General features: G+C 47.8%; 1 protein-coding gene across 9 annotated transcripts in view; it reads right to left on the bottom strand.

Annotated features, from left to right (window-relative positions):
• The window catches only part of LOC106586162 (formin-like protein 2), a 78,518-nt gene that overhangs the window by 3,996 nt on the left and 56,513 nt on the right, over positions 1-18,009 (bottom strand). For 3 of the 9 annotated variants that reach the window (XM_082968878.1, XM_082968880.1, XM_082968881.1), the window contains 17 exons: positions 17,100-17,193; positions 14,461-14,535; positions 13,466-13,576; positions 12,989-13,138; positions 12,014-12,115; positions 11,406-11,721; positions 10,861-11,040; positions 8,158-8,282; positions 7,791-7,993; positions 7,257-7,491; positions 6,963-7,031; positions 6,766-6,846; positions 6,490-6,619; positions 5,845-6,008; positions 5,345-5,446; positions 5,104-5,202; positions 611-4,454 (listed from right to left, as the gene is read on the bottom strand). In XM_082968878.1, the coding sequence (XP_082825004.1) occupies positions 4,125-4,454; positions 5,104-5,202; positions 5,345-5,446; positions 5,845-6,008; positions 6,490-6,619; positions 6,766-6,846; positions 6,963-7,031; positions 7,257-7,491; positions 7,791-7,993; positions 8,158-8,282; positions 10,861-11,040; positions 11,406-11,721; positions 12,014-12,115; positions 12,989-13,138; positions 13,466-13,576; positions 14,461-14,535; positions 17,100-17,193 (2,566 nt within the window). In that variant the 3' untranslated portion in view covers positions 611-4,124. The other 6 variants (XM_082968882.1, XM_014173087.3, XM_082968883.1 and 3 more) reach the window with 5 other exon arrangements.

Genomic DNA, 18,009 nt, shown 5'->3' with positions numbered 1-18,009 from the left:
AGATGAGCCCAGAGGCTGTTTGTTGGCAGCCAATCAGGCAAAGCAGCTTGAGTTGTAAAGAAACATTTCCCTTCAGTTCACTCCTCTAAAAGGAAGACAAAAACAGTCCCACAGAAAAGACCTTATTGATTTGACATTTTTCATATTTACTAATCCTTCTGTCACTGTCGATTTAAAAAAATACACAAGCTATGGACAGGTGTCTCCCAATACAAGACTCCCCCCCCAACCCCCCCCCCCCCCCAAAAAAAATAAATAAATAGGGGAAATGTTAAACAATCAGGGGAAAAAAAGGGGAACGTAATCATTTCCCATAAAGGGCATTTTACACTGAATTTGCATTCTTTGATTTTAGACATGCAACATTTGTCTATAACCTTATTAGGAAATGGAGGGTGAACAGAAAGGAGGGAGGGGGACCAACACAGTCAGTCTAGTATGAAGTAGATAAAGCCCTCAGTGGTAGGTAACTTAAGGGAAGGGAGGTAAAAAAGAGATGCTTGCCAGGTCTGGGACACATCCACCACCACAGGGGTGCTATTGGAGGAATTCCTTACCCTCGAGTGGACATTGGGAAATTTAGTAATATTATTCTTCTTTAGGGCTGGATGGATGAAGAGAAGACAAAATGGAGGTTAAAGAAGCAGGGTGACCAGAGGGGTGTTTTCACAGTGGAGGAGCGCTGCGCGAGCAAAGCGGCCAATGGGGGGGGGGGGGGCAAGAGGTCATTGGATAGGACAGGGCAGGACTAAGGTGTTAGAGGGGCAGAGCTTACTAAGATATGCTGTTAATTGATACTGCAGGCACAAAGGAAGAGAAAATCAAAGCATTTTTTTCCCCCCTCTGTCTCAAAACCCTGGCTGCTTTCCAGAGTGACTACCAGCATGAGCAAATAGTGCCAACCATCAAATTTTGCATGAAGACTTAGTTATCACAAACCAAACCCAACAAATGTTTTTCAACATACAAGAAAAAGTTATGTTGAATAGAACGGCAGACCAAAAACCAAAACGGCATGCATTCAGCCAGATACATGGGCGTAGGACGTGAATTCAACTGTAATTTATGAGACATTTCGAAATACTGAGGCCTGTCCCTTTTTAAATTGCTCAGCATCAATTCAGGACATGTATCTGGCTGTATGTTAATTGCACACAATGTGACATCCAAGAACACGTGTCAGAAATGAATAATTCATGCTTCATGCAATACGTTAGAAAGGTGACCCAGACAAACCACAGAAAGTCATGTGATACGAATATGATCCAGCACCAAAGAGTTTGAGCCAAGCACAAGGCAAGGGAAACTGTTGATCTGGTCCAGGGGCGTTACATGTAACTTCAAGGCTCAGAATCAGCCACACACAACGCCCTAGACCAGAGCTAGGGGGAACGGGGTATTGTGGGTTTGAAGCGGGAGAAAGCCAGAGGCATGCAGGAACCCAACCAACAGCACAGTAATACATGAACACAACACTCCGTTTTCATGATGGACAGATGAACACACAAGCAAGTTATAATGCCACAGCCATTTGAAAATAAGTCAAGACTATCAATACATCGAAACTGACAATAAATGATTAATTATTATATAATTATAGGCAAAACAATACTCTGCTATGCTGATTACAATACTGACTAGTATACGATATATACTGAAGCAGAAGTATTACTATATAGTAGAACTTCTAGCAGTAATACTAGTCAGCATAACGTATAGGAGTGTAAACTTCTTGGATGAGAGCCAGTGAGATCCGTTGGGCTACGGTCTAGGATGCACTTCCTCCTTTTTAACAGCAGAGGGCGCTTGCCTTACTGTCCCATTGACATGTACTCTGTAACACTGCTGTATTACTTGTACTGTACAGAGTGAGACGTGGTAGATTTCTTACCCCATCTACCCATCTCACTCTTCTCAGGACAAATGTCAATAGCCTGACTGACTGACTGACCGCTAGGAGCATTTCTGTGACATTATGGTTTGCTATGGTTGGTGACACAAATGGATGAGGTGGTAGGTATATAAGGTGGATGACTCGCTTCATGCAGGGTAACGGAGGGAACATCGGAGACTCCTCCCACAAACCGCTTCCTCCCCATGCTAGAAGGGGCGGAGGTAGTGACGCCGACACACCACACGCACGCGCACGCACACACGACTGACAGTGACACAGAGTGAGAGGGAACACAACACACTGTGAGAGTACGGAGACAGAGGGAGACGAAGAAGAAAGACGGCACAGTATTTACAGCGACCTTTCAGAGAGAGAGTTCTAAGCTTTAGTAATGGTTCTCCTCATTGCGAGCGGGCTCGCAGAAGAACCGAGAGCCCCGTTTGGCTGTGCGGGCGGTAAAGGGCACCGTCTTCAGCACTGCATTGAAACAACAACAACAACAGCCAAGACAAGACAGTAAGGAGTAGCACACATCTACAGGGTTTTAGCACAGGTTAGCACACCCTACAAAGCATCAGAAGACTGGAGCAGAGAGACACTAACACATTCTATAGAGGGTTACAGTCTACAATAGGCCTTCAGGGCTGAACTTTCCCAATCCCGCTTGGAGGATTCCTGGACTTCCTGCCTATCCCCTCCTGATTCCGGGAATCTTCCAACTGGGATTTATGGAAGAACCTGGGCATTTTGGGGAAATGTCCTTGAATTTTGCGACCCTAGGGCAATTATACTGTATCTTATGGAGCGCCAATGTTACAATGTTACAAGACAGGCTTTTAGCTTGTCAGCTAGAATACAGTTGTGACTGTTATAGAGAATTAGTGTTAATAGTATTATATATGCCAAACCACACAGAATGGAAATTGCCTAAGGTCGTATGTCATCTCTGTGGCGCGGAGGGGTCGTGTATTTTAATAAAGCAGATCAATACATGGGCTGCATCCCCAAATTGCCCCCTATGGCCTATATAGTGCCCCCATCGGTCTCTGGTCAAAAGTAGTGCACTACATAGGGAATAAGTTGCCATTTGGGACTGAACCATGGTATCTGGTCCGGGAGACTATACCCTCAGCTCGGCCCGTCTACACGCCTAACTGTCACAAAGCTACGACAGGATAGCAGACATTACTATCACAAAGCTACGACGGGATAGCAGACATTACTAACTGTCACAAAGCTACGACAGATAGCAGACATTACTATCACAAAGCTACGACAGGATAGCAGACATTACTAACTGGTACAAAGCTACGACAGATAGTAATGTCTGCTATCACAAAGCTACGACAGATAGCAGACATTACTGTCACAAAGCTACGACAGGATAGCAGACATTACTATCACAAACCTACGACAGATAGCAGACATTACTATCACAAAGCTACGACGGGATAGCAGACATTACTAACTGGTACAAAGCTACGACAGATAGCAGACATTACTATCACAAAGCTATGACAGGATAGCAGACATTACTAACTGCTACAAAGCTATGACAGATAGTAATGTCTGCTATCACAAAGCTACGACAGGATAGCTGACATTACTATCACAAAGCTACGACAGGATAGCAGACATTACTAACTGCTACAAAGCTACGACAGGATAGCAGACATTACTATCACAAAGCTACAACATGATAGCTGACATTACTAACTGGTACAAAGCTACGACGGGATAGCAGACATTACTAACTGGTACAAAGCTACGACGGGATAGCAGATATTACTAACTGGTACAAAGCTACGACGGGATAGCAGACATTACTAACTGCTACAAAGCTACGACGGGATAGCAGACATTACTAACTGCTACAAAGCTACGACGGGATAGCAGATATTACTAACTGGTACAAAGCTACGACGGGATAGCAGACATTACTAACTGCTACAAAGCTACGACGGGATAGCAGATAATGATCCTACGGACATCTGAGCCGGCTCCGAGTGTCTACGTTAGGTTAGCTGGACGGTCAAAGCATGTTTCTACCGTAGGATCAAGGTGAGGCCTTTTGGATTGACAGTTCAATCAGTTCCAGAGGCAAGAGGTACTTGTTAGCGGTTTAGATACCCAGTGTTAATGATCGAATGAGATCAGATTTGAGCACAGGAGAGGACCTGCATGCAGAGGGCCCGGTGTGTAAGTCTGTGTCTTAACCACGCTAGCCGTACTAGAGCAGGGAGAGAGCTTCTTCTGCACAGGCCTGCCTGCGTGTGTGTTTGTGTGTGTGGATGTAGATGTGTATACCTGTGTGCGCATCAATGCGTGCGTGTACACGTGTATTTCTGTGTACGTATATAAGTAAGGTGTGTGTGATTGTAGAACTGATGGTGATTGCCCGCCCCACCCGGTCCTGTTTACCCGTGATGATGTCCTCGATGGCTCCGTCCTTTCCCTCGTAGACGTGGCGGCTGCCCGTATCCTTCACCTGCTTCTTCCTCAGCTCAGCTATCACCTCCTGCTGCTGACTCCTGCCCCTGGTGTTCTTATGGGACGGAGACTGGTGGGGAGACCACACACACACAGAGTCAAATCACAGGCGCCTTTATCGGCGTAACGATGTCCCTGTGTGAATCTCCAACGTTGTATTTTACTCTGCTGTAAAAGCTGGTCCCTAATGTGTCCACTGGAAAGGTTATACTGTCTATATTATATATACTGCTTATGTTTACTGGTTGGTTTACTAACTGGTTCTATTTACTGATTGGTTTACTAACTGGTTGTATTTACTGGTTGGTTTACTAACTGGTTGTATTTACTGGTTGGTTTACTAACTGGTTCTATTTACTGGTTGGTTTACTAACTGGTTCTATTTACTGGTTGGTTTACTAACTGGTTTTTCTATACTGGCTGATACTGACTTGATGTGACACACTAGGTGTCTGCAGTACCTAATATAGCTGCCCCACCAGCAGGGGATGATCCTCCCATCGTTAGTCCTGGGGGATGAGGGGGAGGGAGAGGGGGGGAAGGAGAGCTTACCTTCTGGGAAGAGGGGGAGGGGGGCGAAGGAGATGAGGGAGACCGGGTGGAAAGGGGAAGGAGAGAGAGAGACGCAGGAGATAAGAGGGCTTACCTTCTGGGAAGTGGGGGAGGTGGGAGAAGGAGAGGAGGGGAGAAGAGAGGGGAAGGAAGGAGGGAGAGCCTACCTTCTGGTCCTCCTGGTCCAGCATGGCCTCCTGCTCCAGAAGCTTCTCCATCATCATCAGCTCTGCTCTCTTCCTTTGCTCGTTGTCCTCCTCCGCTTGCTGACAGAACACACACACACACACACACACAAACAAACATTTAGGCAGAGGGCTCAAACACACAGCCGTACCAGCGCTCCCTGCGTAGTGTGTGGGTTTGGGACAGTTTGAGTGGTGTGTAAGAGAGCAATGTCAGTCTCACCCTGTAGGCCTTGACGAAGCGCACAAACACCGGGAAGAACACGGACGGGGGCGTCGTTTTGGAATTCTCGCCGAAGAATTTGACGGCCTCGTCGAAGGCGTCCTGTCAGACAGACAGGCAGACAGGCAGACAGACAGGCAGACAGACAGGCAGACAGGCAGACAGACAGGCAGACAGACAGACAGACAGGCAGACAGGCAGACAGACAGGCAGACAGGCAGGCAGACAGACAGACAGGCAGGCAGACAGACAGGCAGACAGACAGACAGAGACAAGTAGCACATTTTGCATTTGTTGTTCATCATCTAAACATCTGTCAATCATAAAGGTAATAGTTTGATCAAACGTATATAAAAAGGGGCAATCTGGGATCGGTACATGCATTTTTTGACTTTTGGATAAATGACATATAACCATTGATTCTTGAAGAATATCATGTATAAATGCCTTGTGAGCGCCGCCTTAATTGCACATGAGAAATTCAGCGAGGTGAGGTTTACCAGCGCGATCTTGGCGTCGTCCTGCAGCTTTTTCAGCTTGCCCTCGTTGTGTGTGATGAAGTCTTTGAGCATGGTGTTGTGACCGTGCATACTGTACTCTCTCTTGGTCAGATCCATTCCCCGCTGGAGCTCCTTCACATCCAGCAGAACGTTCTCTAACGACACTGAGATCACACACACACACACACACACACACACGCACGAGTACACGTACGTACGCACGCACACACAGATACACGCACGCAGAATTGGATACTGTTCGAAGCGGGGCGCTCCCCGTTAAGGAGGGCCATACAGCACATCTCTGTAGAGCAACACACAGCATGGAGGAGCCCCAACAAGTGAACATCATCATCATCATCCATTCGCTGAGATGATGGCTGCGGATACAGCGCAATGGAAATGCCTGCAGACCAAAGATAGGCTACAATCCTGTCCAAATCCACCGCCGCGACTGATCATTCGGGGGGGGGGGGGCATGTCCTAAATAGCGCCCTGCTCCCTGTTTTAGCGCACTACTTCTGGTCAAAAGTAGTAGCGCTAAATAGGGAACGGGGGTGCCATTTGGGACGTACGCTAGGATCTGCCGTAGCATCGTCAGCCCTTCATCGCTGCAATCACACGAAGCTGCATGGTGAATCGTACCTGCTGCAGCCTTCTCCACATAATGCAGTTCGTTGTAGAACAGATTGACTTGCTGGTATTTCTCCTTCACCACGTTGGCTATGTAGTGCAGCAGAGTCATTTTCCGGTCTGTCGACTTGGTGTCTAGTAGCTGGTGGGGATGAGAGGATTCAAAAAATAAAGTGTGAAAACAGTGCTTGCGTCCCAAATGGCACCCTATTGCCTATGTAGTGGACTAGTAGCAATCCTAAAGCACGTCATGCACTAGCAATACATTTGGGAGAAAGAATATCCTACCAAATCTAAACTCTGTAGTTTGAAACCGTATACTGCTCCCCGTTTGCTGCTGTTCATGTAGTTTCCAAGAGCCAAGATGATCTGAAGAAGAAGAGCATATTAGAACAACACAGAAGGCAGCCAGGAACAATATTTTCAACACATTTTTCAGCGCAGGATATTTCCGACGCATAGAATTTCTGCAACGAGTCGCTTACCTCGAGGATTTTCTTGAGTTTCTGTGAGGATTTTATTGACACAGATGCTGCGATGACCGCATGGAGTTGCTGTGAAGAACAAGGAAGAAGGAAGTAGAACTAAAGTCAGAGAAGTGGAGAATAAGTCAAACTCAAGAAAAGCCAATCCTCCTCTCCAGTCACCTATAACCTGAATCAAATCCTTATTTCGTGCACTACTTTTGACCAGGGCCCATATGGCTCTGTTCAAAAGGAGTGCACTATGTAGGGAACAGGGTGCCATTTGGGGCATATCCATGGGGTCCCGGGCCTCACCGGCGTCAGCATCTGCACGCTCTCGCAGAAGTTGCCAATGAAGGCCATGATGGTCATCTTCTGCATGAGCCGTTCGATCTTGCTGAAGTGCATCATGAAGCGGTCCTCGTCCGTCAGCGCCTCCACGGGCTTCCTCTCCTTCTCGTACTGACGCATGATCTTCACCTCGCTCTCCGTGGGCAGGAAGCGCATCAGACACTCCACGTAGTCCACCGACAGGGTGCGCAGGTCAAACCTGGCGGGGGGGGGGGGGGGGGGGTTTAACAGTTAATATGCAGACTGGAGACATAGACGCACACACATGCTATGCAGACACAACCTGCAAATAAAGCCTAACAAGCACACACATGCACACCGCCGTAACCAAATGGACCCTCATTTATAATACTACATGGGTAAAGAAGACAACGAGAAATTGCGTCCCAATTGGCACCCTATTCCCTACATAGTGCACTACTTTTGACCAGCGTTGTGCACTATATAAGTAATAGGGCGCCATTGGGACGTAACCCGAAGAGTCTCATTGTGTCTTACAGCTGGATGGCCTTGCAGATCTCCTCAGGGGCCTTGCCCACTTTCCTCAGGGTGATGGCCATGTTCTTGGCCCGGTTGGCGTCCAGCAGTGCCACCTTGTTGGGCCCCTTCTGGATGACCTTGGTCTTGCTCATGATCAAGTCGATGGCCGTACCCTGGGCTTTCGTCTTGAACATCTCCTCAAACTCATCCACGTTCAGGTCCTGAGGTTGAAGACACACATCAAGTGAGAAGGTTTGAATCCTAAGCAACCTGCCCTGTGGTGAGCGGCCTACACGTCGTTTGAAGTACGGTAGACCAACATAGCTTTAATAGTAGGTCCAAGTGTGAAGTGCATACATGTGGGGGTGAGTGGATGGTTCCCTACCTCCAGTATCCTCTCGTCGTCGATCTCGTTGAACACAGTGCCGTTGATTTGGTTGGGCTTCAGCGCCACCCAGTTGAACACGGGCAAACGGAACTTGGTCTTGATGGGCTTCTTAATCTTCACGGCTGCACAGCGAAACACAGATCAATTATTCAGTAAAGCACTCCATCCGCCATGTCCATCATCACGCTCACAAACACACAGTGCACGGTCGTGTGACGGAGGGGTAGACAGGGTCGGCATCCCAAATGGCACCCTATTCCCTTTTATAGAGCACTAACTGTGACCAGGGCATGTATGGCTCTGGTCAAAAGGTGTGCACTACATAGGGCATGGGCTGCCATTTGGGACGTACCCAGGATTGTATGTGACTGGAGGTGGTGGCACACATGGAGAGTCCTCCCTCTGCTGTAACAGGAGGCTTTAAGAGCCCATTCATTAAAATCCCACAGAGAAAAGCTGGAGAAGTGCTCCACAGTTATTTCCATAGCAAGGCCTGATGTGCCCTGGCTAGCTCTGTACTGCTAGCCGTAGCCACTACAGTTTATTGATTGAACCTTTATTTAACCAAGACGTTGCATTCAGTAGTGGGCCCAGAATAGAGCCTTGGGGTACACCAGATTGAGTTAGCTATGATATTGAATGTGCATATGGCTAGGCTTGTCATCCCTGGCACAGCAGCAGATTATGTTTTTATAGACTAGGATTATGGCCATACCCGTGATGCCACGAGGCGCAGACAGACAGAGAGATAAGGATTAGGACCGGAGAGTGTGATAACCAGGCCATTCCAGGCTTGTGCAACACTCTCCTATCTTACTATCACCATCAGCCTGCCTGCAGCGGCACGTCAATGTGTTTCAGCATGCAACAACAGACACTACCAGACATCACAAAAACACAAACACACACGTTACAGTACAACAGGGAGACCGTGCAGGAGTTGGAAATGTGGCATTTTCAGTGCTTTCCCATCACATCTGTCAAGACTAAGTCAGACTGTACCTTGTCTCATCCCATGACATTTTGCAGGCTAAGGACCAGCATTTCAGGATCCCATAATGTTGACAAATGACTGTTACCAGGTGTCCATGTACTGTGGTCCACGTTTTGTGGGGAGACTGTTGTGTCATATTTTGGTGTGCTCAAGATTTTTACAGTCCAGCAGTGAAGAATAAATAATATTTGGGGGGGAGTTTGCCAACAGTCGTAAGTGAATTCAAAGAGAATGCATGAAACGAGTCAAATTTCATTCTCGGCTAGACTAAAAGAATATCAATGTAGTGCCTAGGGCATAAGTGGCCATCTCTTTACGTGGACCTTCTTCCTCTGTGTGTGTATGTGCGTGTGTGTGTGCGTGTGTGTGTGCGTGTGTGTCCATCTTCACATTTGAGGTTGAGACTAAAAATACAATTTCCAAATACTCGGGGGGGGGGGGGGGGGTAAAAACACAACCACATGACAGAGAAAACCTACAGAACAGTTTGATGGGTCCCTCTGGTTGGCAGAAAACAAAAGTAGAGAGAAAACAACCAGAGAGATCATTGAGAACAAAATAATATTGTGCTTCCATTTTAAAGAGAGAAAGAGAGATTAGTAAAATAATATATCCCCACTAGACCAAACCAACCATTTCCTTTGTGTGTTCAAAACAAGCTTTATACTTCAAAGTGTACTAATGCTATTACTGTCATACTAAATGGTAGATTCTTTAGACAATAGTCACATATTCATAGTGACAGGTCAAATTCTGTAATGATCTTGTGCCACATTGCAACTCTGTATCAACTGGTCAAAGGCTGCAGTGATAGGTTAAGGAGGTGAGTGACCGGTTAAGGAGGTGAGTGACCGGTTAAGGAGGTGAGTGACCGGTTAAGGAGGAGGCCAGTCAGGGAGTCAGAAGAGGCCTGACTCGATGTCCCATCAGCTCTGAGTCACCCACGGCTGCCCAGTGTCCAGATGGCCCTGATATCCAGGAAGTCAAGCAGCTTGAAGTAGCTTCGAGTAAACAGCGTCGGACACACTGATAAAGGAGGACTGCTGTGACGGGAGGGAAGCAGGGTAGAAAAGGCCTAGAGGATCTTGGGAGGCTTGGCTCCTGTTCTACGGCTGTCAGTCATACCCACACAGACAGACAGACAGACAGACAGACTGCTCGGTCCATGAGGCAAGACGGTGTTGACGTAGATAGTGAATTTAGAAGCAATGGGAGAGCACATGGGTGTCCTTTCAGTGACCTGTTGTGATAAGGGCTGAGAACACTTGGTAATGACCGTTCATAAATGCATCCAAAGAGGTTTGTCATTGAGATTGCTGATAGCCGCCACCTCCAACACGCAACAGAACGAAAGCTTTTCATGAAAACACATCTTCCATTGCCTGCTACAGAACAAAAGCTAATTATGAAAACACATCTTCCATTGTCTGCTACAGAATGAAAGCTAATTATGAAAACATCTTCCATTGCCTGCTACAGAATGAAAACCTATCATGAAAACACATCTTCCATTGCCTGCTACAGTGTGATTCATCCACATCCACACACATAGCGAGCGTCTCAAGTAACACCCTATTCCCTATGCGGTGCACTCCTTTTGACCAGAGCCCTGCGCCAAAAGCAGTGCACCACAAAGGGAATAGGGTGCCATTTGAGACGCATGCGCAGTCTCACATGTGGGCAGCGTCTGAGTGTGAGGACCTTACCTGCTAACCCTGAATTGAAGATGACGGTGGGGGATCCACAGCCCGGAAGCGGGGGGGCCATGGGGGGTGGAGGCGGGGGCAGGGGCGCAGACACCTCCATGGGGCCGGGGGGAGGCGGGGGAGGAGGGGGCGGCGGGGGAGGGGGAGGAGCGGCGAGACCAGCCAAAGGCCCATTTGGCACTGGAAGAGAGGGAAAGAAATAGAGAAGAGGGAATGCGAGCGAGAGAAAGAGAAAAAGAGAGAGAGAAAGAGAGAAATTAAGCATGGAATTGAAAGGACAACATGCCAAGTGCTGTCTCCAATTGAGACTCAATCAGCAGAGTACAAACTCCCCTCGTGTGACTGCTCTGTTCTCCCTCCCTCCCTCGGCTATCTTTCCCCAGCTCTGCCTCTGCGTCTGTTTGTCACAACTCAAATGCCAGAGCTGGAACAACAAAACCAATAAGGGCGTGTTGTGAAACTAGCAACTAGCAATCCAGACTGTTTAGCTACCGTCTGGGACTAAACAGTAAACTAAGACATGATTGGTTTAAAACTCCACCTACCGATCCCAGGCACAAGCGGTGGGGGAGGAGGAGGGGGCGGCGCGGGCATCCCCGGGACCCCATTCGACCCCATCGGGCTGACTGTGCCCCCGTTATAGACCCTTGGCACGCCAGCCACCAGCGGGCCCCCGGGGGCGGGCGGCGAGGGCAGGCTGGAGATGTCCCCGTCGCACTTCTTCTGGATCGTCATGGTGCCCTGCTTCTCCAGCTCGTGGATCTTCTTCTCCAGGTTGCACTGCCTCTGGATGGCCTCGTCCTTCTCCTTCACCATCCGCCGCAGCGTGTGCACCTGCGAGTTGGCGTCCTTGTACACCTCCTGGGTGACGGGGAACGGAGATGTCAATGTACGTACGCACGCAGATCAGGGGGCCGTTTACTATGAAAGCATCTCAGAGTAGGAGCGCTGACTTACAGTATAGGATCAGTTTGGCCTTTTAGATCACAATAAATAAGATCGGACGGACGGACCTGATCCTAGGTCAGCACTCCTTAGAAGCTTGATACAAACAGGCCTTGAGAATTATCGACCTGTGTCTGTCTAATAGTGTTATTCACTTCTCTCCCCTGTTGATTTAGGACACGGTGAGTTGTAGGGGAGTGAGTCTCACCCGGATCGAGTCCAGCTCCTTGTTGCGCGTCATCAGCTGTTTCTCCAGCTCCACGATCTTGGACATGGCCTCGTTCTCCGTGTCCTGCAGCTTCTCCGTCATCTGGGAGAGCAAAGGTCAAGGTTCAACATGGCATGGATACACAGAGAACTGTGAGAGGGTTTTGTGCATGCAGGAACAGTCATGTACACGTTTGCACATAACAGTGTAGGCTAACGGGACGGATCCACCGGTATCACGATATGGCTTGCTCGACAATATCATATCGAATGATCGATATTGGTGCCCATCATTAGTCACAACCCGACAAAATGTCTGTAGTCCTTAACACACATTTATGCAGGTCATATTACACAGGGGTGTATTACATAGAAGGTGTATGTGTGTGCAAATCGTGCATCATTTGACATCAGCCATGTGTTGTGACACTCTAAGGAAACATCTGTGCATCAAAACATCTGAACAAAAATGTAGACTTATCTAGAGTTAGGCTAGGAGGTCCAGAGAGCATTGGGCAGTGTGTTTGTCTCCCTCTCTCTCTGTGTGTGTGTGTGTGTGTGTGTGAGAACTGCTAACTGAAAGCATGAGACTAATCTAAAGGGCCTTTGAGAGAGAGGCATGTGATTGGAAGCCGGTGTGACAGAGATTTAAAGGCACACTGTACATGCTGTCAGATCCCTCCCCAACACTGCTGCACAGCGCAGCACGCTGACGTCTGTACGGCATCAAACAGTCAGTACGTCAAAACAGACTAGATACAGTCACAGCCACTAGAAGAGGGCAGGCTGGGTTCTTATAGGGCTAAGAGATGGGACTGAAGTGGTGAAAGAGTAATTGAGGTATCAGAAAGTAGGGACGGGTGGAGTCAGTTAGTAAAAAGTGTAAAGTGTGGGGTGGCAAGAGTCAGTACAGAGCGTCACGAGCAGTCAAGGGATGGAGACAGGAAGTCTGCGCGAGGTTGACGTGTCCTCTCACATGTGACATGTTCTCCTCCAGCTCCTCCACGCGCTCCAGCGCAGCGTTCTTGGTCTCGGCGTCCTCCAGCAGGGCGCCCACGTCAAACACGTTGTCCAGGTAGGCCTGGATCTGCACTGACAGCTTGTCACTCTCCGTGTGCTTCAGCTTCTACACAGACAGACGGAGAGGTCGAGAGGAAGAGTCAGTGAAACGCCTATGACACATTGGTCCATGTTGTTACACCAACAAAAAAAAGTTGAACAGCTTCTTTATATATTTGTGGTCTTTAAATCTACTGTACGTCTACCTCAAATCAAATCAAGCTGTGTTTGTCACGTGCGTCGAAAAACGACAGGTGTGGACTGACAACGAAATGCTTACTCACGGGCCCTTCTCAGCAGTGCAGAGAGGAAAAAAAGAAAAGTAGAAACATAATAACGAGGAACAAATACACAATGAGTGCCGATAACTTGGTTATATACGCAGAGTACTTACATCCAGGTAGGTGTCCAGACAGAGCTTGGTGAAGTCGTACTGCAGGTGTACCCGGAAGTTCATGTCCTCTACCGAGTGGACCACGATGTTGATGAACTGCATACACGCCACCTATAGGCACCGGCAAGCATTAACAAAAGCATACAGAGTGAATTTCACACCAAGCGAAACCAAAAACATCCAATGCATTTACAGGGGACACGTGGCGTACGTCTCAAATGGTACACTACTCCCTATATAGTTCACTACTGTTGACCGGAGCCCTATTGGCCCCGGTGAAAAGTAGTGCTCTTTAAAGAGAATAGGGTGCTGTTTGGGACTCATCCACAGACTCCAGGGCCTGTAAATAAGCGTGTGCATGGAAATGATCTGGCTGCATCCATCTTGTTAAATGGGCAGATAAAGGGAGTCACATCAGGTCGTGTCCCAAATGGCAGCTGAATCCCTTCGTAGTGCCCTACTTTTGACCAAGGAAATAGGGTCCCACTTGGGACACGGCCTCCTCAGTCTAATGTGCGCAGTGGAGTGTCACCGTGTCAGTGCATTCTCCTTGCTAACACTGTCTTAATGGACTTCCTTAAGAAGCTCAGAGTCGACTGTGTGAGAGAAGCCAGGCCTCGTCTGACAAATCTGTTTGCTTTCGTGCTTGTATCAAATGACTGGCCCGCTACCAAATGGCTCAGAGTTGACTTGTGACTGGTTGGACTCTCATGCACACACAGCACACACGGACCAATGGGGAGCCTCGGAGCGGAGGCAGTGTGGCACATTGAGAAAAAGCATGTATTTTGTTGACACACAGCACGCCGCCTCATCTATTTCTATTCAAACATATTAGTAGGAATTCTGCGACAAAACAAACTGAGTTGGCGAGGATTCCTTGCGCGCGGTTGGCTAATGATAGAATGAATTAAATGGCAAGCGACAGGGTCTGTGATTTCAGGATATGATGTAGCCTAGCAATCGATAGCTAGTCCAGTGGAAATGTTGTGTACCATAAAGTCAATGTTGTTGTCCATGTCCTTGAAGTGTTCCATCAGCCTCTCGAACCGCTGTGTCTCAGCACACACCTGCAAGAAAAACAATCAATCAATCATTTTTTTATGGGTCCTGGTCAAAAGTAGTACACTACATAGGAAATAGGATGCCATTTGGGAAGCAAGCCTTTATTCTTTGCAACGCGGCATACTGTATTACCTCAGGTTGAGAAATGAAATGTCTCTGTCATATTCTCTGCCTTATGCAAAACCTACCCATGTAGCGTCTCCTCACTCCCTCCCATCCCTCTGGCTCCCTCCCTGCTAAAATATGAAGTGGAGCAGCCCCTGACATAGGGCTTTTTAAACACACATGACCTATTTTCTTCCACTGTGACTACCATATCTACGTCTCTGAGAGAGAGGGAGGGGGAGGAGAGAAGAGAGAGCGAGCGAGACGGGTGAGAGGGAGAAAGAGAAAGGATGGGAGAAGAGAGAGAGGAGGAGAGAGAGAGAGAGAGAGAGAGAGAGAGAGAGAGAGAGAGAGAGAGAGAGAGAGAGAGAGAGAGGGATGCAGCTCTATAATTCAGACAGTGCTCAGAGGCAGGGAAGGGGAGACAGACGGAGGAGAGATAAAGAGTCAAGGAGATGAGGAGAGAGGGACGAGAGGGGATTGGAGTGCATAAACACAGCCTTCATACACAATGCTCTGTGCCCCAGACTGCACCCTGCCCCCCACTCAAACAACCCCTTCTAGCCCACGGAGCGGGGAGTCGCGAACCCCCTCCCAACAAGCCTCCTCAAAGAGGGAGAGCTCGATTTCAACTTAAGCAAGCCAACATAACACTCGGATTGTATCAGTTCGTTGCATAAAACACAAAAAGCTGAAAAAGAAAGCACTGTTTTAAATTACAATTTATATGACACAGCCAAACAATAACGATTGTCCAATGTGACCAATAAGATCATCTAAATCAAATAAAAAAATTATTTGTCACATCCACATGTTTAGCAGATGTTATTGCGGGTGTAGTGGAATGCTTGTGTTCCTAGCTCCGTCAGTGCAGTAATATCTAACAATTCACAACAATACACACAACCTAAAATTAAAAGAATAGAATTAAGGAATATATAAATATTAGGATGAGCAATGGCATAGACTAAATACAGTAGAATAGAATACAGTATATACATATGAGACGAGTAAAGCAGTATGTAAACATTATTGAAGTGACTAGTGTTCCATTATTAAAGTGGCCAGTGACTTCAAGTCTATGTATATGGGGCAGCAGCCTCTAAGGTGCAGGGTTACGTAACCGGAAGCAGCCTAGTGATGGCTGTTTAACAGTCTGATGGCCTTGAGGTAGAAGCTGTTTTTCAGTCTCTCGGTCCCAGCTTTCATGCACCTGCACTGACCTCGCCTTCTGGATGATAGCGGTGTGAACAGGCAGTGGCTCAGGTGGTTGTTGTCCTTGATGATCTTTTTGGCCTTCCTGTGACATTGGATGCTGTAGGTGTCCTGGAGGGCAGGTAGTTTGCCCCTGGTGTTTCTTCGGGCAGACCGCACCACCCTCTGGAGAGCACTTCGGTTGCGGGCGGTGCAGTTGCCGTACCAGGCGGTGATACAGCCCGACAGGATGCTCTCAATTGTGAGGGTTTTAGGTGCCAAGCCAAATTTCTTCAGCCTCCTGAGGTTGAAGAGGCGCTGTTGTGCCTTCTTCACCACACTGTCTGTGTGGGTGGACCATTTCAGATCGTCAGTGATGTGTACGCCGAGGAACTTGAAGCTTTCCACTGCGGTCCCGTCATCTGGATAGGGGCGTGCTCCCTCTGCTGTTTCCTGAAGTCCACGATCAGCTCCTTTGTTTTGTCGACATTGACCCCTCTAATGACATCTATTGCGAAGGGTCAATCGCTATCCATTGACTTTAATAGATGCCGTGGCACCCATGGCTATGTCTCTACCTTCTGCTTATGGGGGAGCAGCGCTGAGCAATAGAAGTTGCTATTCCACCTCTAATAACAGTGAAATGCAATAGAGAGTAATGCTCAATATTTCATTCTGGGTGTAAATATTGCATTAACTGCAGTCGGCCCAAGTTCCCCGAGCCGGCCTACAACTAGGACTGCTGTAGAGCTGCTAGGCAACCCCAGACTCCATCTTACTCCCCTCCTTTCTAGAGGAGATCAAATACTCTACACATTCAACTGCATACAACACAGGGTATGAGCGCTGATCTAGCATCAGCTCTCCCTTTTAGATCATAATGAACTGAAGATTACATGGACAGGGCGACATGATCCTGGATCAGCACTCTTACTCTGAGATACATACAGCCCCCCTGATCAGGCTGTACTAAATATTACTCACGTTTGTACTCGCATTTGTTAGAATACATCTTCGAAGGGCCTGTAAAATCACTAACGAAACACCAAACTGTTTTCTCTGTGGGCCTGAGAGGTCAGTGAACTGCCTTTTTCTGCCTGAGAGATGCGGAGCGACATGTCTAAAGGCTTTGATACAGCCGGCGCTGCGCTGCGTCCCTCGACAACATCCTCCTACCACACGACTCACGCCGTCAACTATGTGAAATTCCACTGCTTAGACACAATAGCACAGCGCTGTCTTCTTGCTCGGCGCGTCCCCCATACCGCACCTCCTTGAAGTTGTCGAACGCAGAGAGAATGATTTCGTGTCCTCCCCTCACGAGACACACAGCGGCCAGCAGCTCCAACACCAGAGCTTTGGTTCTGGGAACGGAGAAGAAGAAGAGAAGGAACGGTTAACGTGGCGCGGCGCCACCGCCAACACCCACCCGTCATTTCTAACACAAGGTTACATAACGGCGGCGTCCCAAGTGGCACCCTATACCCTTTCTAGTGCACTACTTTGGACCAGAGCACCATGGACCCTGGTCAATAGTAGTGCACTATGAAGGGAATAGGGTGCTGTCAAATCAAATCAAATTGTATTTGTCACATGCGCGAGATACAACAGGTGTATATCTTACTGGGAAATTCTAACTTACAAGCTCTTAACCAACAATGCAGTTTGAATAAATAGAGTTAAGAAAATATTTACAAAATAAACTAAAGTTAAAAAAAATGTAAATAATAATAAAGAAAATTATGAGGCTACATACAGGTGGTACCAGTACCGAGTCAATGTGTGGTGGTACAGGTTAGTCAAGGTAATTTGTACATGTAGGTGGGGTAAAGTGACTATGCATAGATAATAAACAGTGAGTAGCAGCAGTGTAAAAACAAATGGAGGAGGATGTAATAGTCCGGGTGGACATTTGATTAATTGTTCAGCTGTTTTATGGCTTGAGGTAGAAGCTGTTAAGGAGCATTTTGGACCTAGACTTGGCGCTGCGCTACCGCTTACCGTGCGGTAGCAGAAAGAGCAGTCTATGACCTTAGGCCTGCCTCTGACACGCCTAGTATATAGGTCCGGGATGGCAGGAAGCTTGGCCCCAGTGATGTTCTGGACCGTCCGCACCACAGCATGTGTTTTTATCAGATCACATAACTGGATCTAAAAAGTCTATCTAATATCTGAACATG

Source organism: Salmo salar, chromosome 25, assembly GCF_965601325.2.
Source record: "Salmo salar chromosome 25, fSalSal1, whole genome shotgun sequence".
Classification (NCBI taxonomy): domain Eukaryota; kingdom Metazoa; phylum Chordata; class Actinopteri; order Salmoniformes; family Salmonidae; genus Salmo; species Salmo salar.
The sequence above is the reverse complement of the archived record's forward strand: the minus strand, read 5'-3'. Positions and strand labels throughout refer to the sequence as shown.